We start from the raw sequence: 22429 nt of genomic DNA on the forward strand, positions 1-22429 counted from the left end.
GGCCTTTTTTGCTGGGGGGGGGGAAGACATGGCCGCGCCCAAGCAACAAAAAGACAAAAGCAACTTTGTCATCCAATAGGGCAGCTCCTCCTAACTTGATAGGGAGGGACCTTCTCCGTCTATTCCCCGTCCTTGGGCCATGCCGAAGGCCAGTCTCGAGCATCATGAAGGTGGAAGTAGGAAGCGCCATTCAAACAGCAAAAATCTCTCCTTTAGGAGGAGATTTCACTTTAGTTAATTTTTCTATAATTTTTGTTCTTTCTTCTTTATTATTTGGTTCTCCCAGTAAATTTACCTATAATAATTTTCATAATAACCCTTCTAAGGAGCAAGCCTTTCGGGTAACTGTTTGGCTTGCTATTTTGTTCTATTGCCATGGCCCATTAGTAGTAGTTGGTGCTAACCGCTTGCCTTTTTGTGATTAAGCTTTTTTAGTTTTTCCGAGTCTTTTGATTTATGCCTCAATTGTTATATTTGAGCTTATGTTTGAACCTCTCAAGTTTGAAATTATCAAAATCATGAGCAAATGATGCGAATTCTAGTTTTTCTGCTTCTCACAATTTTTTCGTTGTGTTGGCATGACTACCCCCTTCTGTCTAAGTAGAACCTCCTGCAGCATTGGCCGGAGGCATTGTAAGCAGAACATATTTTGTTTCTGTTCATTGTTAACTTTTAACTAAAAATAATCATTATGATGAATCTCTCTTCTGCGTCTTCTACCATTGAATTTACAGTTTTTTTTTTTTTTTTTTTTTTTTTGCCAAAATGCAGAAAATTTTCTTGAAAATATCCTGTTTTTCACTTTCCCTTTCCGATTCTCAAAAACCTATATTTTGCTTCCTCGAAATTTCAGAAATGTTTTAAGAGAGTACGGCGTTAATGAAGAGGGCAAAATGACCAAATTGCTTTTATTCTTTTATAAGAATTTTTTTTTTAAATATATTTCTATCATTTTGAAGGATATTTTCAGTATAAATTATAAAAAATCGGTGGAATAGTGATGAAACCCTGATGGAGGGGGGGCTAAATGCAACAAATTGAAATGTTGAGGGAGTAAAATATAAGTTTTTGAAAGTTAGAAAGAAAAAGTGAAAAAATGAATGTTTATAAGGGAGTTTTCTATAATTTAATCTTTTTTAAAAATATTATTTTTTTCTACTCAGTCAAGCCCAACACTTGGCTAAAAAAATCTATTATGTGAAGCAAACGGTACTACACTTCTTTATGATAATAAACAAATTTATGCAAATAGGAGATAATAAATTACCGCCATAGCAGATTATTTTTTTTTCTAGAGAGATTTTTTTTTTTGAAAGAAAAATAGCATGCTATTTGTTTTATTTAATTTTTCAAAAACAAATTTAATAAAAATTATAAAATAATTAAATTTTAAACTTGTGACCGTGACGTACGCTGGCGTTAACCAACTGTGCTAGAGATGATCTACATTATAGCAAAATTGATTTATTGCAAACGGAAGAAATAATACATTTTCCAACATTAAGTACTTCCACAAAACCCTCAAACGATGCACAAAAACATTGGCCAGCAAATCTCTTTCGTTTTCTAAAGGGTAAACTTTAATTTACCCCAACGTAGTTTAGTTCATTTTTTGTTCATATTTAGCTACTCTGTAATTTAGCATATTATCACTTTATCACTGTGTGGTTCAAAAATTTTCACTTACCCATCATGTGGTTTAAAAACGAAAAAAGCTTCACTTAGCTACCCTATTTAATAATAGTAGATATTTTTGATAAAAAAATAAATAAATTCTCAGAATAGTTAAGAAGAACTTTTTAAATCACAGGACAGCAACGTAAAAGGTAAAGCGAGCTAACAAGTTAAAAGTTTACCCTTTTCTAAAAGGTTACGTAGAATTTCGTTAGCAGAGCATACACAGCCTCTAATGTATGCTAACCTTCCATTTTTGTCAAATACGATAATCAACAGCATAGATTTAATGTGTTATATTCGAAAATCAATACAATAAGGACCTTACAAAGAAGTACAATTAAACTCACACATGGCCAAACAAGTGGGGAAAAGAAATCATCATACCACATAACTTGTCACCAGAGGAATTTTGGGGTCATCCTCTGATTCGACTTTTTAGATTCCGGTGCTCTGCACGCTGCTGAGCTGTCGTCTTCTGCTTCCGATGCTTCCGGACAGGCCCTGAATCGAATTGCTCTGGGCCCCAAAGCAATTCGTAGAATAACACGAGGGTTCAAAACCAGTTATTTTACAAGATAACAAACATGAGAAATGCAGATTGCCTGCTCGAGCAATCTATCCCCGGAAATACTACCACATCTATAATAGTTGTAAGCTTTAAAAGCCACCAGCCACCGAGATAATGACCGACCATCCAAGAGCCTAAACTAGTCAACTACAATTCCTAGTCGAGAACTATATGATACCAAATAAATAATATAGGCATTTTTCTCTTCTGTCAGAATATTGAGCCAAATAGAGCAGGACAGCAATACATGTTGCCCGACAGACTTGGAATCATTGACAACAAAGCTTAGGACGTGCTGGTTAAATCACTGTCATTGTCGCCAGCATCAGTCTCCTTCACTTCTTGAATCATCTTCAGAATCTGCCAAGTGGTGGGCCGGCTCTCTGGTGAAGACTGGACGCATGCAGCCACGATATCAACAATCATCATAAGCCGTTCTTTTTCGTCGGCCCCTTCATCTTCTCTAACTGATTGAACCCAAGTTGAAAGATCCATGCCAGCCAGAGCCGAGTGTTCAAGTGGAGGCCTCCCAGTGAGTAGCTCGAGAAGAAGCACACCAAAGGCATAGATGTCCGATTTTGGGGTCATCCTCTGATTCGACTTTTTAGATTCCGGTGCTCTGCACGCTGAGCTGTCGTCTTCTGCTTCCGATGGTTCGACAAGAAAGGAGAGGCAATTGTCGGCGAGGCATGCCTCAAAGTCCGAGCCGAGGAGGACATTGGAGGACTTGACATTTCCATGGACCAACCTCGACGCCTGATGGATGTAGGCAAGGCCCTGTGCGACGTCCTCCGCTATCTTCAAGCATGAAGTCCAGTGGAGGGGTTTGGCCCGCGACGATCTTGAGCCTGCAGTGTTAATACAGATTTTTCATTTTGCTAGTTGGTAGGTGGATTATGTTGCGAACATGTACAGGTGAGATAAAACAACTTCCAGCACTAGATCAATTAATTCATGTAAAGACCAACCGGTAGCTGATACTGATTCATAGGACATCCAATTAAAAATCAAGATAGTTGACTTTCCATAACAAAATTTTTGTTGTTGGGTCACAATATATTGCATGATCAAATAATTTGTTAGAGCCATAATCAAACGAATTCCAGCACACCCACAAGTAAAACAAATCTAACCGCATTGAATACATTGAGAATCAACACTTGCTTCTTCTGCATGCTTATTTTGAGTCCTTACCTTTGAGGGGTTAGAAATGTAGTAAAGATCTTTAATCCTAGTGACTGAAGCACAGCTGATCTCCCTGTTCTGCTTCTCTTTACATGTCAAGAAATTATCAAAATAAAATTTTGATTATATTTTGATCTTATGTTTATTTTACAATAGTAGAATGGTATAACTCCTCAAAATGGCGAATTTAATACAAAAGTTGTGGTCCTTCAATGTTGGCAGCATATGGTTTTATATAGTACTAGAGCTCGATGTATTCCTGGGCCAAATAATTGACTTGGTGTATAGAAGTCTAATAATATTAGATCAGGAAGTAGGTATGAATTGTGCACCTACTACACTTAAACATAATAGAGGTTTGCCATGCAGAAGGCATTTGGATGCCTTAGACCTGAAAGACAGATATTTGACATTTCCAATAATGGACACCTTAGCGTTATACCGTGAAGACTACTTGTATCTACTTGTTTAACTTCAAATTCACATGAAACCTCGGAAAGGTCTTGTTGGAGAAGCACCAGAAGATGGCGACCACATACGATTTGCATCCCATATAAGGACTTCCGCATAACAAATGGGGACAGAACAGAAGTCAATACTAAATACTATGTTTCATTTTCTCTTGAAAGTCCCACTTAATTGTCAATATCGTAAGCATGATCAAAACCTGATTCAGGGATCATACTTCATTATATTCTAGGAGATTGTTTATTGAACCGGTGCACACCAACTCAGTCAAACAGTGAGGACGAATTAAACCTTAGGGGACATAGGACGAATTAAACCTTCAGTAAAGGGACATTTCAATACTCGTTAAAAGTTTCTTTTTCCGTCTATCTGCCTGAATTTTTCCTCTTCTTGTTTCAACAATCTTAAGGCTTAATGGCAACGATATCAACTTTTCCATCTATCTGCCTGAATTTTTCCTCGTCTTGTTTCAACAATCTTAAGGCTTAATGGCAAGGATATCAACCGCAACCTTGCAAGAGATGGCTACAAATTTCATGAGGTTGGAAAGATTCGACGACTTGGACTTCAGACGCTGACAGAAGAAATTATTCTTTCTTCTGTCCACTCTCAAGGTTGCTTATTTTCTTAGCATATGAAGGTCGGAAGACAATGAAGATGAGTCTATTGCAGAAACTCGCACTAAACAAACTTGGAATGAAGATGACAAGATATGCATGGGCAACATTTTGAATACCATGTCAGACACACTTTTCCACATCTACCAAAATGTGCAAACTACAAAAGAACAACCGCAAGCCCTTGAAGAAAAGTACAAATCCGAGGATACCACAAGTAAGAAGTTCGTTTTAACTTTTTAGCAAATTTAATAATTACAAAATATTGATACTCAACTAGGGATGTCAATGGGTCGGATTTGGGGCGGGTTTTCAAAATCTAAACCCAAACCCAATTACTGAAACCGAAACCCGAACCTGAGCCCGAAACTATCGGGTTATGAAAATCCCTAACCAAAACTGAATCGGCCAAAAGAGCTGAAACTTGAAATCAAACCTGAAAACTTGAACCCGAAAGCAATCATTTCTCTTTTACCAAATTTCAAAAATATCATACTCAAATCTTAAGTTTCAAAGTACAAATTTAAATTATTCTATATTGTATAATATAAACTAGTTTGGGTTTGGTTCAGTTTCTAATTCAGGTTCAAGTCGGATACAGATGAAATGCCCGAACCCAAATCTATTGGGTTTTCATTTTTTTTATACCAATAACCGAAATCACACCAGTTTAGCATCAGTTAAACCCCACACCATTCGGGTTTGGGTAATATCTCAGGAATCCATGCCCATTGACATCCCTATACTCAACATAACATGAATACGGACGAACACAAAACTGTGGCATCTATTATTGATAAGATTCCTCGTGGAGAAACTATTAGAAAAGTCTTAAACATAAGAAGGAAGAAACTATCAAATTATTACCTAACCATTCGTATATAAAAAGCATATCATATGCAAGATAGTAGGAAGCAAGATACTCAAAAAGTCAAAGTTCATATGATGAAGTAATGTCTTGAGTCTCTTGACATGCCCCCATCAACCCACAAAAATATCAGAAGAGAATCAAGCATCTGGCCAAACATAATAATATGAATAAGAAGAAAAGAGTGCATGCTATCATTGTAGCAAACTGAGTTATCACAAGAAAGAATGTCAGTTTCTCCAAAAGAAGAATGCACCAGATTCTAGAAAGATTTGTTAGCTATGATATGCAAGGCCAATGTCCTTAAGGACAACAGAGCTTGGCGGATTGATCCAGCTTCTACAAGGCTGGAATCTACTCAAGATGTATGAATCATTGGACGATGGGTGTGTTCTTCACATGAGCAACTAGTCAACTAGACAAGTAAAAGGCAACGGATAGGTGGAACTCCAGTTCCCATCAAGAACAACTTTAACTATTAATGAGACATACAATACAGCTGAAGTTAGATAGAATCTTGTCTTGACGAGTCTTCTTAACAAGTCTATCTTGTCTAAGGGTGAAACTTTTTGTGGGGAAAGGACATTCGTATGAGGACGCATTCAAACTTAGTCTTATTAATAAATAAATATTTCTGCTTATATTGTTGATTTTCTTTTTAATGGCATAATCGTTTAGAACATGCGAATTATCGAGGATTGCACAATACGGCACAATTAGATTTAACTTCCTACCGACGTAGATAAATGTAAAACTTACATGCTCACTATCGGTACGGAATCGTGCCAACAAGATATCGACACGATACAGCCCCTGTGTCGATGACACATCTCAAAACCCTCTATTCTTTAAATTAGTAAGTAATTTTCTCAATAAAGTTCAAAATATTTACTAAAAATTTATAATAAACAATTAGAATATTTTGTTGCTAAAGAAAATAAATATTTCATGCTATTATGTATCGGCACACATGAATTTTTTGTGACCAGCACGCATCGGCAGGGCTCAGCTCACACCATGCCGTACAGTGTCGACAAGTTTCCGGCACGACTCCATGCCACGACACTTAAATCCTTACTCTGAGCATCCCCCAGATGGTGATATTCTCATCGAAAACAGAATGTGCAGTCCGGACTGCGGTCAAGATGTATTTATTCGCTAAAACAACATCAACTGCTTGTTCCCTTAAATCAGAAGATTCAAAATTAAGGAGCACAAAGAAGAGAATGATAAACATTGCCGAGTACATATAAATTGGAGCCGTACTGCAAGAAAATGGAGAAAGTGAATCCTATCATAACCTTGTGATGACGATTCTTTTGGGTCTCCTTGGAGAATATGTGGGGTTTGTGAGTGCACTAAACACACCCAAACAAAACCTACCTTCAAACAACTCCGTCCACTCCCAATGTAGGCGGAAAAGAAAGTACAATGAAGGAAAGATCACGTATCTAACCATTTAATTGAAGGTGGAGCCTTTTTTGCGAATCAGGGCAGCAAAAATTGAGGAAGTCGACTCAGATCTCGAGCAGGTCGTGGACAACAAGGAGGACACACCTCTCAGTTTGGTAGCTGACCTTACGGAGCATACTCCCATCAACCTTATACACCTACATCTTTTCCACAACCACAGCCATCATCTTCATAGAACCAATCAGCCACCCCTCTACCTCACACTTGAATTCAATGCCAGATTTGTGGAAAATTCAACCTCAAGGCTCTCCAGTGTAGACGAAGGTTTAAACATGCTTTTGTTTCAGATGACATGCCTTAGACCTTTGCTACTATGAACCTATCTGATGGTTTGGTACCCTAATACTAGAGCCTCTAATTACGTTACGTCAAATCCATGTAAACTTTCAAATTCTAAGCCTTATGTAGGAAGAGATAAAAATTTTGTTAGCAATGGAAATTTTCTTTTAATTACTCAGACTGCCGAAACAAATTTGAATACATCTTCTGAATCCCATGCCCTCAAAAATGCTCTTGTTGTTCCTTCTATTAAAAGAAACTTGCTCTCTGTTCCTAAATTTTGTAGTAATAATAACTCATTTTTTGAATTTGATTCTATTGGTTTCTATGCAAAGGACAAGAAAACAGGAAAAAGAGTTTATCCAATGCAGTAGTTCGGGATTGCTTTGTCATCTTCACTATAGTTGAAACTATATGAATTGTTGCTTTCTTCGTGTTCTTTATATATCACTAAGAGCCCAATCTCCATATACAGTGACAATCTTAGTGCTACATATATTGCTGCCAATCCAGTCCTACATGCGCGCGCAAAGCACATCGAGCTTGACCATCATTTCCTGTGGAAGAAAGTTCGAGTGGGTAATCTTTTCTTATTTCCATATATCATCTGAGAAACAACTTGCTAATATCTTTACCAAGCTGTTGAGCACCTCACGTTTTCAGCACTTCGTTCCAATCTTGATAGCTACCCGGCGAGATGCTCAGATTGCAGTGGGATGTTAACATAGATCTATTTATGTTAACATAATAAGCACTGATATTTATTTTATACACCTTTTTTGTATATCCTTATTTTGTTAACTCTAGATGTACATAACTATTGTACTCCATATATATTCAATACAAGCCACATATGGGTTCTTCTGGTTTTACCAAAACTTTCAGAGTCCATTCATATTGTGCATAAAAATTTTCACTTTAGTCTCCACAGTGAAATAGAATAGGAGAAAGGAAATATAGGATATTAATAGAAATGGTCAATATATAGGATATTAATAGAAATGGTCAATACAAAACATTCTACTTGTTAGTTGGGACATGGATTTCGGGACGAAGCATCATGAATGCTTATCATTTAGTGAATAGAATCCCAACAAAAAAGCATAATACAATTCTTTTTGATTTTTTTTTTGAAGGTAGAAAGCCTAATTTAAATTATTTGAAGGTTTGGAGACATCAACACATTATGAGGACTCCTGAGCATAAAAAAGGGGGCTTTTGCTTATTTACTCTTGACTACTATTCAAAATTTTTAAATTTACCCTGAAATTACCAAAATACGCTTTAAACTCCAATTCCTATTAGCAAACCCTAGGGCCCCGTTTGGTTTGGGTATAAATTTAGTTGGTATAAATTTTTTTAATATCGGGTATAGCTTGCGATTCCAGGATAGTCAAGAATAAAAGTAAAATTGTGTTTGATTTGTAGAGCTGTTATTCTCTAGACTAGATAAAGTTGAGTTTGGTTAATTTTATAGAATAGTAGAGAAAAGTGAAAAAAATAGTGGTTGAATTTGCAAAATGCCAAGTTTGCCCTTGGCCTTTATTTACAAAATATGATTTCTATTTCACAATAAATTAAATATAATAATTAATTAATACTAAAAATATAATTTCTATTTCACAATAAATTAGATATAATAATTAATTAATACTATACAAAAGAACATTTGTTGAAATACAATAGTAATTTTTTTGCGAAAATTAAATTTAAACTTAAAGTTGACTATATTATATGTAAGAATTCTAACTAATCAACTCAACATTTACAAACGAGGAAAGAGAGAACTGAGAGAAGTTGAGAGAGAATGCGCGAATAGTGGAGAGGAGGCGTTTGAAACGAGGAAAGAGAGAAAAGAGAGAAGTTATGGTTGAAGCGGGATCTCAAATCAGATCTCCTTCATTGATATCGCAAGTTGAGGGAGGAGGCGAGAGGGGATGGAAAGAGGAAGACGACAGCCACATTGAGAAGATAGGTAAGGACGAAGGTGGATGGGAGCTGTAGACAAATAAGAAAAAGGTAGCGTAGCTTCCAACCACTACCTCTAGGATAAAGCCTCCTACCCGCCTATTCCACAAGTCCGATGGAATAAGATTTAATAGGTTATCCTAGGATAACCCGTTAAGGCCGAGATAAATTAAACTCAATATTTACCTTGGTGTTTGGTAGGAATAACGGGATAAAGTGAGTGATTCCCCTTTTATCTTGCGACCAAACACGACCTAGGGGTTTGGGGATATCTACAGAGATTTTTGGAAATCAAGGAGGGCATTATTGTCAACCAAGGATATATTAAATATTTTTGAAGTCTTGAAGGTTATATTAGATATTATCCAAAAAGAAAAAGAAACTAGGAGAAAGAGGAATTGAGTGCATATTCATTGATAATGCACAATATAATAAGGCATATAGATTCTATGTAATAGACCTTAATGATTTCGTTGAAGGCAATACAATAATTGAATCTACAGATGCTATATTTGATGAAAATAGATTTGGTTCAAAGCAAAAGGAACATATTTCTAATATGAAGCCCTCCAGGGCTTTTTTATAAAATGACCGTCCAAAAAATCGTAATTGGCAAAATGACCCTACCTAAATTTTATTTGTAAAACTAACCCTCCTTTTGCCACGTGGGCGCCACGTCAGGGTTTCCTTACAAAGACAGTGAATCGTTCACCGTCTTTGTAATATTTGCTCTGAAAGTAGTGAATGGTTCACCGCCTTCAGAAGGCGGTGAACCATTCACCGCCTTCATAGCAAAACCCTACAAGCAAGGTTTAAAGTCTCGACCATGCCACACCGTGCCAGTGCGGCACGTACCGTGCCCCCAAGAAAGGGACACGGTACAAGGGGGGTCTCGGACCACCCCTGCGTGCCGCAGCACCCCGCGCGTGCCGCACGAGACAAAGTGGCACGCGTGAGCAGAGCTTTTTTTTTTTTTTTTTTGCTTTTTGTTTTTTTTTTTTTGTTTTGTCTTTTTGCAATTGTTGGTTTACTTTTGCACTGTAAGATGCTTTTGGGTTGTCTTTTTATTAGAGGGAGGTTTGGCCTTTGGGTAAGGATGCTTTTTTTTTTCTCATGATCACAATACCACCAATACTTGTATCAACATTGTCAAATAAACCTTGTATCTGCAGATGACAATATGTCATATGATCTAGCGCGACAATCTATGTGGAATTAAGCAATCATCTCTATGTAAAGATGTAAATTTAAATAATTATTATACTTGTGAATTTCATTATTGTATTTTAATTTTTATTCGACATCACGTATAGTTGTATTTTACTTACAAAAAGCTTACATGCATGTTAATTGATGAGTATAGTAAGGTATATATAGCAAATATTCATAATTATTTATTTAAATCTTTCAAAATAACATTATAAGAATTTATTGGAATCAAAAAAACTGAAATAAATCCGTACCAAAGCGTACTAGTAGGAGGTCGTGCGTATCTGTCAGCATGCAAGCATGCCCCTGCCGTACCGTGCCAGGGACGTAACGGCACGCCCCCGTGCCACGGCACTTTAAACCTTGCCTATAAGTCCGCCTTTCCAACTGCACCCTTACAAGTCCGCCCTTACAAGTCCGCCTTTCCTGTGCCCTTGAGAAGACGGGGAATGGTTCACCGTCCATTCACCATCTTTAGTGTAAAAAAGACGGTTTACACAAACTTTTCAAGTCCTGAGTGTTGTGCCCTAGATAAGACGGTGAATCGTTCATCGTCTTCATAAGACGGTAAACGATTCACCGTCTTTAGTGCCCGTGCCCTAAAGAAGACGGTGACTATTATAGCCGCGCTACCGGCATTCTGTGTATAGGGCAGTGAGGTCTAGCGATCGAGGACGACGCTGATTTCTTTTCATATTGTTGAGCTTCATGTACTGGATCGAGTCCTACGACAGTTTGGTCTCCTCCAGCATATACCCATTAACGTGGAGACCATCCGTCTTGTCACTTCTCAGGGGCGGTCAGATGAGGATTGGGCTATCTTTCATGCTGCACACATCGAGAGATTGGGACAGAGATTACAGGCCATTTTTGATCAATTACCGATTGCCGGTGATGACCCGATACAAGCGACCTTCATTTATATGTAGTGGCATTGGCAGATCACGAGAAGATGGATTTCTCTCCAGTACAGCTTTGGTACGATCACTTATATGTTAATTATTTTTTTAATCTTATATTTAATATAGATTGGAAAAAGTGAGTTTTTATCTATAATGCAGGTGGACGCATTACGACAGACTCACTATAGCATCAGAGAGCTCGTTGATGATCCACCTGCGATCCATACGATGCTGGAGTCATTGACGGGCATCTGTGCCCATTTTGAGTCGGTACTGGAGCACGTTCCTGCCATACCTATTGTCGCTGATATCGGAGGTCGAGATTTTGGCCATGCCTCGACATCCGGTCATCACAGGAGACAGTCACCGACTCCTACTGGATCATACTCGACATCGAGCCAGCGGGTGTCGCGATCTCCATCTCTTACTGATGCTGCAGATATGCCCGCCGCCCCTTCAACATTTCCTTTCTTGACATTAGACTCGCTTCCGCCGCCAGTCTCTCGAGCGTACTTTAGATCTGTCTATTCTCGACATCATGGCGCGTCATCATCACAGCCCCGCCTAGCATATACACCGGCCACTGTCGAGGGTGATCGACCTAAGCCAAAGGAGACAGGCGATTCCGGAGCATCACGAGGGCATCATCATTGCGGATCTTGATCAGATGGCCGGTATCGAGGCTCTTGATGACGTACCTATTGCTGAGCTCGATGTGGATCGTGGTCGTAGACGTGGACGTGCACGAGGACGTGGCCGAGGACGTCGAGGGAGAGGAAGATCGAGAGACTGATCGTATCTTGTTGATTTAGATCGCATACATTGTATAATATTATATAGCACTTTATTTAGTTCATATTTGTATATTTTTCTGTGTTTTTGTTGAATATCCGATTGATTATATCTTGTTGTTCCACTTGCCTTGTTGTGTTTCTTGTTGAAATATTTGTTCTCGTGAAAATTCTTGCCTCAAATTTGTTCAAATTATTTTTAAAATATAAGTGAAAAAAAGGAGCTGGGGCTGTTTGCACTGAAGGCGGTGAACCATTCACCGCCTTTAGTGCAAAATCCCCAAAAGCCAAAAATATTTGGCTAAGTCTTGGACTGGGGGCTGTTTGCACTAAAGGCGGTGAACCATTCACCGCCTTTAGTGCAAACCCCAGAGCACAGCGAAGCACTGATAAGATGGTGAACTATTCACCATCTTCATGAAGACGGTGAACCATTCACCATCTTATCTGTGGTTTAGCCCCGAATCCAAGACTTAGCCAAATTTTGCTGGGTCGGGGTTTTACACTAAATACGATGAATGGTTCACCGTCTTACGTCTTAGGTAAGACGGTAAACCATTCCTCGTCTTCTCAAGGGCACAGAAAAGGCGGACTTGTAAGGGTGCAATTGGAAAGGCGGACTTGTAGAGTTTTGCTGTGAAGGCGGTGAATGGTTCACCGTCTTCTGAAGGCGGTGAACCATTCACAGCCTTCACAGCAAATATTACAAAGAGTCACCGTCTTTGTAAGGAAACCCTGACGTGGCGCGCACCTGGCGAAAGGAGGGTTAGTTTTACAAATAAAATTTTGGCAGGATCATTTTGCCAATTACGATTTTTTGGAGGGTCATTTTATAAAAAAGCCCGCCCTCCAATGAGAAAAATGGTGTTGAAATAAAAGTTCATGAACTTAGAAAAAGTAGAAAAGTTAGAAACGCTAAAACATTTGGACTGAATTTTTGTATTTTTTTAATTGAGAGTACTAGAGAAAAAGTTAAAGGAAAATTTCAATTAAATCAAACTGTATAAATTTAAGGCAGTAATGAAATCTCCCAATGCTGCATTTTCGAAGAAAGAAATAAATGATGAAATAGACTCAATAATGGCCAACAAAACATGAAAATCAGTTAATTTTCCTCCAAGAAGTGAATTATTGGGTACAAATGGATTTTCCAAAAGAAAATGAAAATAGATGGCGCCATTAATACACTCAAGGATAGACCTGTTGTAAAAAGATTTACTTAAAAAAAAGGTGTTGACTAATCTAAACTGTACTTTTCTATCTTGCACTTTATAACTAACCAAATAACCAACTCAAAAACGTCGTCTTACCAAAAGTCACTTTTAGAACAGTGAAAACATGCCTAAATGCATGTCTAAGTTATAATACACCGACAATTATGTGTAGAATTCTTCGAATTTGTCAAGTTCAATTATTTTGATTTTGCCACTTATTTATTTTCTTATTATCAATTTTAGTTTCATTATTTTGAGAATTAATGAGGAATTGTAAAGAAATTTTCAAACTAAAATTTTGATTATATTTTAATCTACAATGATTTTACAACAGTAGCTATAAGAGAACGAATTAAGAATCTTAGATTTAATCTTTCTTGTAATTGCTCCTTAAAGGAATGTGGTAGGGAAGACATCAATTAGGTCCTCGTGGTTTAGGACATTTTCACTTTGTCACCCACTGGTTTGAAAATGTCACTTCGTTATCCTATGGTTTTGTTCTGGTTTCATCATAAAGACCTACCATTAATTAGAGTAACAAAATAATACATAGTACAAACCACAAGGTACTAAGTGCTACACTTTTAGAAACCACAGGGTGGTAAAATATAACAAATTAGTAGCATATGATTTTCACTTAACTATCCTATGGTTTTGTAAACTTTTCTACCATATTTAAGGGCAAGTCTTTAGGTTGAAACTGTTGGATTATGTGAAGCCATGTTCCGAGTCGATATCACAGTAAAAGAGTCGGAAGATTGATATCTCTGAATGTTAAGTATCGGAATTTGAAGTTTGAGTACCAGTACTGAGAAGTACCTCAAAAGTTCCTTAGAATCTGAAGCATTTCAGTACTAGTACTCCAATTCAAGTATCCAATTTGTTCGAATTATGTGCCTTGAGATTAGAGATGGTCCAAAAACACCTTAGAGAGGGTTTTTAAGAGGATATCAATGGTTAAAATCGCATAAGTGACTTGGATGGTTTCCTAGTAGAATTGTAATTTTAGGTTTTAAAGCCTTGAAATTCATATTTTTGACTTTAGATCCTCATTATGGAAGGTTTCTCAGAGATAGAACTTCATTGTATACCAGACGAGGAAAACGTGGAGAGCTCCTAAGAGAGTTTCTTGTAATCCAATCTAATCCTTATGTTTTTGTGCTGCAGATTAATCGAAGGACACAAGAGGTCTTGCCCATGGTAGGCCAACACACTGTTGGCCAAACGACATAAATTCTGTGTTCTTATGTTCTCTTGTTTGTTTTATTACTTCGTTATCCTTGGTCTTGTTTTCTACAATCCTTATAGTCTATTTTCATCAACGAAAGATCTTATTTTCGCTACAGTAGTGTGCCCCATGGGTTTGAGGTGAGCTTGGTAACCCCTCGGGTGGTCTCTTCAATTGCTATCGAAGCATTTGGTTCTTTATACTTTGTTGACATTGAAACGATTGCTGGGAAAGTTGCAGCGACGAAATATAAGATTCCTCGGTTTGATGGAACAACTTCGCGTTGTGAAAATTGAAGATGCAAGTGATCTTGATAAAAGATGCTTGTGAGATAGCCTTGCAAGGAAAGGAGAATAAGTCAGAAGGGATGACAGAAAAAAATTTTGAAAAAAATGACAGGATGACTATGGCAATTGGCAAACCTATATTCCGCATTGAACGATTCGGTGCTATTCAATATGGAGACAGTGACTATCGTAAAAGACAACTTGGGATAAATTAAAAAAATCTCTATAAAGGAAAATCATTAGGTGGCTCCTACGGGTTCAAGAGGTGGCTCCCACCAAATCCGTTGGTGTAGCATTTTGTCCCGCATAGCACTTAGCTCTCACACTTCCGGCTGGTATTCGGCTCTGATACCAAATGTAACAGCCTGACCTGCTAGCAACAATAACTCGTTGGGCCCAAACCACCGGCCCAAAATGTTTAAGCCCAGTTATTATTACTAGCGTGTAGGTCTCATATAAACTGATCGGAATCAGTATCCCATCCGATGTGGGACTATTGGGGCGTTACAAACTCCTCCTGTTTAGACCTTGACGCCCTCGTTGGGTCCAAACTAGATCATAGACAAACAGACCAGAACAAGAATTACCAGGCGATGTGAGATTCTAGAGGTGGCTCCTACCAAATTCGTTGGTGATACCAAATGCGACGGCCCGACCCGCTAGCAACAATAACTAGTTGGACCCAAACCACCGGCCAAAAATGCTTAAGCTCAATTATTATTTCTAGCGTGTAGGCCTCATATAAACTGATCGGAATCAGTATCCCATCCGATGTGGGACTATCGGCGGCATTACACGACAATTGTACAATCTAAAGATGAAAGACAGAGTACAAGAATAACTAAGTACTTTCAACTCTACTGTGAGCAAGATCACAACCCTAAACGTTAAAATCAATGAAGAAGAAGAAAAAGAAAAAGAAGAAGCCAGTAGTTTACTTTGCTCTATGCCAGAATCTTAGGGAAATTTGATCATGAAATTGAGCCATGTTGAAATCCTTAAGACGGAGTCGATTGTTACATTGTTACTTACTGAGGAGATGAAGTAAAAGTCTAGCCAAACAAGCGCTTCGAGGAGGCTTTGATAGCACGGAAAAGAACCTTCAAGAGGGAGCACAGTGATCGAGAAAGGTCATGATTAAAATCCAAAGGCAAAAAGAAAGTAAAAGTGTTGGAATTGTGGAAAGTCGGGACACATAAAAGACTACCAGGTTAAAGGAGTTCATGGTAAATTTGGTTCAAGCAACTACCAAAGTAATATAGCGAAAGTGAATGCTAAGTCGACTACATCAGACAACGGAGATGCGCTAGACATATTGGCTAGATCGAAATTTATTTATCATTGGATCTTCGATTGTGAGTGTTGTTCCATATGACTCCCTATAAAGAGTGGTTTCATACTTACAAGCCAGGGAATGGTGGAGTAATCTATTTAGCTGACAACACGGCATGTCTGCTGGTTGGAGTCGAAGACGTTCAGATCAAGATGTTCGATGGTGTTGTTCGGACCGTTTCTAATGTTCGACATGTTACCACACTTTGGAAAAGTCTTCTATCATTTGAAAAGTTTTGCAAACAAGGGCTAGATTCGTCGACGAGAAAGATCACTTCAAGGTATGTGAAGGATGTGAAGGATATTTCGTACTGATGGAAATAGAGCAAGTAGGCGGTCTTTATTGATTGGTAGGTGAGGCTCAAGTTGGAGAAGCGGTTGTAGCAAGCGCAAAGGTGGAGTCTCTGGACACGAGCATATGCGAACTGCAGAGATTATCAAATAGTGAACTTCTTCCAGGTTACAAGTCCACGGCCATTATATTTCTATGGCGATTGCATCTGTGGGAAACAATGAAAGTTATCATTCTCTCTATCACATCAAAGAAGTAAGAAGCATCTCAAGTTGATTCAGCTGGGTACTTGGGAGTCACCTGATGTGATGTGTTTTTGGGCGGATGTTCTTACTTTGTTTCATTCGTTGATGATTACTCTCGAAAGACTTGTGTATATCCTAAAGTGAAAACCGGAAGGCTTCGTTTGGTTCGGAGTTAAGTAAGAACTAGTTATTCCAAGGATAGAGTTAAGTTCAGGGTTAAGGTGGGATTAGAGTAATTTTGTGTTTGGTTGAGAATTGGGTTTAGTCTAGATATAAGTAAAATAATGTTTGGTTGGAGTAAGTGGAATAAGAAGGATAGTAGATTGTTATAAATAGAAAATCATAATTTTGCCCCAATTTTTATATTTGAATTTAAATTTTTTATTTTATATTTAAAATTTCAAATTTAAATAGATAACTTTTAAAATTACAAAATTCAAAATTAAAATTTATTTTTAAATCTCAAATTTAAAAATTTAAAGTTATGAAATTTAAATCAAATCTAACAAATATAAAATTTAAATAATTAAAAATAATAATTTAAAATTTAAAATAAAAAATTGAAAATTAAAAATATAAATATATATTTTAAGATTACAAATTATAAATTTTTAAAATTTCAAATATAAAATATTAAATTTAAAATTTAAATAATTAAAAAATAACAATTTAAAATTTAAATTTTAAAACTTAAAATTTGATATTTGAAATTTCAATATTAAAATTTAAAATTTAAAATTTAAGATTTAAAAATTAAAATTTAAAATTTAAAAATATAAATATTAATTTTAAGATTACAAATTAAACATTTTAAAGATTTCAAATATAAAATGTCAAATTTAAAATTTGAGTAATTAAATTTAAAATTTAAAAATATTAATATTAATTTAAAGATTACAAATTATAAATTTTTAAAATTTATAATTTAAAATTATAATTTTAAAATTATATAAAAAATTAAATAGGAGTAGAATTAACTTTAATCCCATCTCTATTCTTGGGGGTGGTGTGGGGTTAGCTAACCCCACCCCCCTAAAATCTTGTTTGGGGTTAAAGAGGGCGATAACCCCTTTATCCCCGTCTTTAACCCCCAACCAAACAAGGTGGAAGTATTTGAAACTTTAAGAAGTTCAAATCTCTTGTGGAGAATGAAAAGGGTTTAAAGATCAATTGCCTACATTCGGATAACGAAAGAGAGTATTGTTTAAGGAAATTTGACGAGTTTTGCAGCAAGCATGGCATTAAGCGGCACTTCAAATACTCGACACATCGCAACAAAATGACGTAGCAGAGACATTGAATAGAACACTAATGGAGAGGCTCAGAGCATGTTGAGTACTTCAAAACTCGACAAGAATTTTAGGCGAAAGTCGTAAGCACGACTTATTATTTGATCAATCGAGCATCGACAAAATCACATGGCTTGAAAATTCTTGATGAAGTTTGGAGCGGCAAGCCCATTGGCTACTCCTATCTTCGTGCCTTTGGTTGTGACGCATATGCATAAATACCGAAGGAGAAGAGATAAAAGTTGGATAAGAACTCTCAAGAGAGTATCTTTCTTGGCTATGTGAAAGGTGGTAAAGGGTATCAATTATGAGACCCTACTACCTACAAAATTGCCATAAGTCGTGATATTGTCTTCAATGAAAGGTCCTTTCAAAGCACCAAGAAAAAGCAAAAGCAAGATGATGTTATGGTTGTTGCAATTAAACTCTTTAAAGCAGGGATTAAAGTGGCGCCCCGTGCCGTATTGCACAGGGGGGCACGATACCCGCCGTGCCGCAATACCCTCGCGGGTATCGCGCGAGACACTTTACCGTGCCGTAATCTTTTTTTTTGCTTTTTCATTCTTTCCTTTTTCTTTCTGACTTTTTGCACTCTTTCTTTCTTTTGGGCTTGATGCACTTTTTCCTTGGATACCCTCCACGCCCCTTCTCGACCCCCCTTCATTTTTCTCCCCTTTCTTTTGCTTTCTTCTCCCACCCTTTCTCCCATGCCTAACTACCTTCCCCTCCACTCTCTTCTTTTCTTCTTAGTTCTTACATAACTTCCTAAAATTATTTTCCTCTTCTCTTTTCTTTTTTCGTCGCTTAAAAAGGAGGCAAAAACATTGCCAATCGAAGATCTACTTATTAGGTAAGTCAAAAAAATTATAATTTAATTTTTTGTTCATATATTTTGAACATTTTCAATTTGTAAAGCCTATTTTCCGAAGAAATATATAATTAGGCAACTTTTAATCTATAGTTTATAATAAGTTGAAAATAAATGTACTTGATTTAATCAATATCCGGACAAAATTTTAATTTACATATCCAATCCATACCATAAGGGGGGCTTTGCCCCCCGCACCCCCTTATCGGCCTGAGCCCTCCACTTCCACCACAGATATCTACTTTTTCTTCACAAATTATTTTATCGAAATTTTGTATCGTGAAGCTTTCGGTGGATCAGGGGCACAAAATCGAACTCGATAAACAAATTTTGAGGCACATCTAATATAACATTTTATTTTTTGGTTAGAAGATTGAAAATTCTAATAAAATTAAAAGCTAAATTAAACCAATTGATACATAAATTTATTTAATCTATTTGTCATATAATTTATTGCTAAATTTTTATTGATAGATCTAACAAATTTTCTTAAAAAATAATAATAAATAATTTTTTATATAATTTTAAAAAATAATTTTTAAATTATTTTAAAATTTAATTTCTTTGTATTTTACAAAAAAAAGACTATAATATAATCAAAAGAAAGAAAGAAAGATGTCTTTGTATTTTAAAAATTCTAACCTGCAATAGTTTTAAAAATAATATAAAATAATTTTAAAAATAATTTTAAAAAATTAAAATTTTGAGACAAACTGTTCTTCTAACTTTGTATTTTATAAATTTTTAAAATTTGAATAAAAGAGAGAAAAAAATCAAAAGAATTTTAAAAATTAATCAATTCTCACAAGTTTTCTAAGAATTTTTTTAAAAAAAATTATTTTCTTCAAATTTTGATTATATGTTTTTTAAAAGAATAAAAAAACTCTAAATGTAATTGCGGTCCTATTCTGGTTGTTCTATCATTATATGTTTCCTGATCGAATCAATATATAGATCTTGAAAATTTTTGAAAAAAAATAAAATTTTCTGTAATTTTATCCTTTATCATTTTTCAAATTCTAAAAAAAAATAAAAATCAAAAGATTTTTTGAAGTTATAGATATGATTTTTTTTCCATCATGTCGTTCTTTTTTCTTATTTTTTGGAATAGATTTTACGATAGATGTCTTTATGTAAATAAATTGTTTAGATTATAATGTCACCTTAGAGAACAATACATTATGGTTTGCAGCACAGACAAATAGTTGGTAGGAACAGATTTCATTGGAAGTGTGATTACTGTAATATGGTCGAAATGGGCGGAGGTGTCACCCAATTAAAAAAACATATCACTAGAGATTTTTCTGAAATAGCGGAATGCCGGAATGTTGAAAAGTCTCTCAGGAGATAAGACATGTAATGAAAATTGAGTTAGAATCTACAAAGACGGCAAAAAAAAACGAGGGGCGATAGAGATGAACTAGATAAACGAGCAGCTGAATATCCCTCTGTTGACCCATATGAAGGTACAGGTGATGAATTGGATACTGATTCTAGAGCTGCCATGGAAGCATCTCTATAAGAAAGATGGCAACAAGATGAAGTCCAATGATATAGAGCACAATTTGGGCGCTCTCAGTTTGATGCTGGTGGTGGGTCTGGGTCTAGCTCTGCACCAGATTTAGCTCAAAGTGGTTTTGTTGGCCGCATGTTCGACAAATTTAAAAAAGGACCAAAAGGAAAAAGTGGAAGAACTTCAAATATTATAGAGATTAGACCCAATGGCATTTCTTGGCCTAGATGCTCAATCACAACTCATAGATACAATGCTGAAAAAAGATAAGGAAGGCAGAATTGGTCGAGCAATAGCAAAGTTTTTTCACTTCCGTCATATTCCTTCCCATGCAGCAAGCAATCCATATTATAGATCAATGATCGTTGTCGTACAAAATGAGGGTCCACGAGTTGAACCCCTAATGCCATATGAGATCGCTGACAAATACCTTGACGCGGAGGTCAATGATATCCATGCATGGGTACAAAACTTCAAACAATAGTAGAAGACGTATGATGTTACCTTGATGTGTGATAGTTAGACAGGACCGACAAAAATAAGGATTATAAATTTTTAATTTATTACAATGGCAAGGTGGTCTTCCACAAATCAGTCGATGCGACCGATCGATTTGAAGATGCTGACTATATATATATATGCATTATTGGAGCAAGTTTTAGGTGTGGTTGGTGAGAAATGTGTGGTATAGGTAGTATTAGACAATGGTGCAAATTTAAGAAAGTCGGCAAACTAATGATGCAAAAGGCATCCACATTTATTTTGGACTCCTTGTGCAACGCATTGCATCAACCTAATGATATCTGACTTTGGTGAGAAATCGAGTGAAAAAAACTGTAGATACTACAAAACATGTACCTAAGTATTTGTATAATTATCTTTGAGTCCATGCTTTAATGGTGAAATTCACAGGACGAGAGCTTGTATGTCCTGGTATCACACGATTTGCCACAAATTTTATCTCTAAACAGTATCCTTCAAAATAAAAATGGATTAAAGCCCATATTTGCATCAAATGAATGGTAAAATCTCGTTATGCCTCTACGGCTGATGGAAAATCGATTGAGCAAATAATTGTCTGCCAAATTTTGGGATTATGTGAAAGAGATTGTTAATATTGTGGAACCGCTAAACGTGGTCCTTCGTTTAGTGGATCAGAAAAAAATACCTCAAATGGAACATATCTATTATAAATTGAGGATGGCTAAATATTAAAAAAAAAAAAAAAAAACAATCCATTGCGGTGTCAATCTTATCTAAAAATTATTGACAAATGTTGGGATGTTTAGATGAGTAAAGATATGCACCTAGCAAGTTATAAATTATAACAAAACTATTTGTTAGTGATTGTTCAATTGTATTCTTGCATTATTAATGTAGTGATTTCTTTCTTAATGATAGGTTATTATCTTATTCCGTTGTACCACCATCGTTATAATCTTGGATTTGACGATAAATTGTTGAAGGCATTACGACACGTTATCAATAGATTGGAGAGGGATCCAACACATGCCGCTCTTGTCATAAATGAGATATAATAGCTTTTTCAATGTATTACTAATTTGCTAAATGTTAATATGCTGCTTGCTCATTATTATACTATCATAATAAAGGAAAAAATATTTCGTTAATCCAAGCGGGTGTAATTAACGGGAGACAATACCCGATCTCAGTAAATAACTCAATATTTTAGATATTTTATATCTGACGATAAACCTAATTTGATATCATTTGAACTTTTAATTGGACAGCTGAGTGGTGGCTACAATACGGTGGATTAGCAAAACATTTAAAAAAGATTGTTGTGCGTGTTTTATCTCAAACAACGTCTAATGGATGTGAACACAATTGGAGTACATTCGCAGTGATACATACCAAAAGTGCGTAACCGATTAGCATATGCTCGATTAGAGAAGCTAGTTTCATGTCCACTATAATATGAAGCTCCGTTTAAGATGCATGCAAGAGTATGAGAAGGAAAATAAATTAGAAACTTATAATCCCTTGGATGCAAGCTTTATCAATAATGAATCAGACCCCATACTTGATTGGCTACAAGATAGAGACAATCAAGAGGACCCATTGCTCGATGAGCCTGGAGATTCACCATGACCATTCAGGATAATCGCTGAAGGAGTTAGTAATGTTGAAAGATA

The 22429-nt window shown here is 36.2% G+C and overlaps 2 protein-coding genes across 3 annotated transcripts in view; one reads left to right on the top strand and one right to left on the bottom strand.

The window, feature by feature from the left end:
• LOC109706729 (probable inactive receptor kinase At5g67200) overlaps positions 1908-22429 on the bottom strand; it is a 34801-nt gene continuing 14279 nt past the window's right edge. The window contains exon 2 of the mRNA XM_020227702.1: positions 1908-3093. Within this exon, the coding sequence (XP_020083291.1) occupies positions 2531-3093 (563 nt within the window). The 3' untranslated portion in view covers positions 1908-2530. The remainder of the gene's footprint in view (positions 3094-22429) is intronic.
• On the top strand, positions 3050-12296 carry LOC109706730. Of its 2 annotated transcripts, XM_020227704.1 has the most exons (4): positions 3050-3160; positions 4382-4732; positions 11107-11290; positions 11374-12293. In XM_020227704.1, the coding sequence occupies exons 3-4, from the start codon at positions 11117-11119 to the stop codon at positions 11875-11877; spliced, it is 678 nt and encodes a 225-aa protein (XP_020083293.1). In that variant the 5' UTR covers positions 3050-3160; positions 4382-4732; positions 11107-11116; the 3' UTR covers positions 11878-12293. The 2 variants fall into 2 exon arrangements, with proteins under 2 accessions (XP_020083293.1, XP_020083292.1); XM_020227703.1 differs by lacking the exons at positions 3050-3160; positions 4382-4732 and having other exon boundaries at positions 10584-11290; positions 11374-12296.

The sequence above is a fragment of the Ananas comosus genome, linkage group 2 (genome assembly GCF_001540865.1).
Source record: "Ananas comosus cultivar F153 linkage group 2, ASM154086v1, whole genome shotgun sequence".
Lineage (NCBI taxonomy): Eukaryota > Viridiplantae > Streptophyta > Magnoliopsida > Poales > Bromeliaceae > Ananas > Ananas comosus.

Coding starts and splice junctions, on each gene's coding strand:
- LOC109706730 (XM_020227703.1), top strand. CDS start 11,021: ATGTACTGGATCGAGTCCTACGACAGTTTGGTCTCCTCCAGCATATAC. Junction 11,291..11,373: donor TTCTCTCCAGTACAGCTTTG/GTACGATCACTT, acceptor TCTATAATGCAG/GTGGACGCATTACGACAGAC.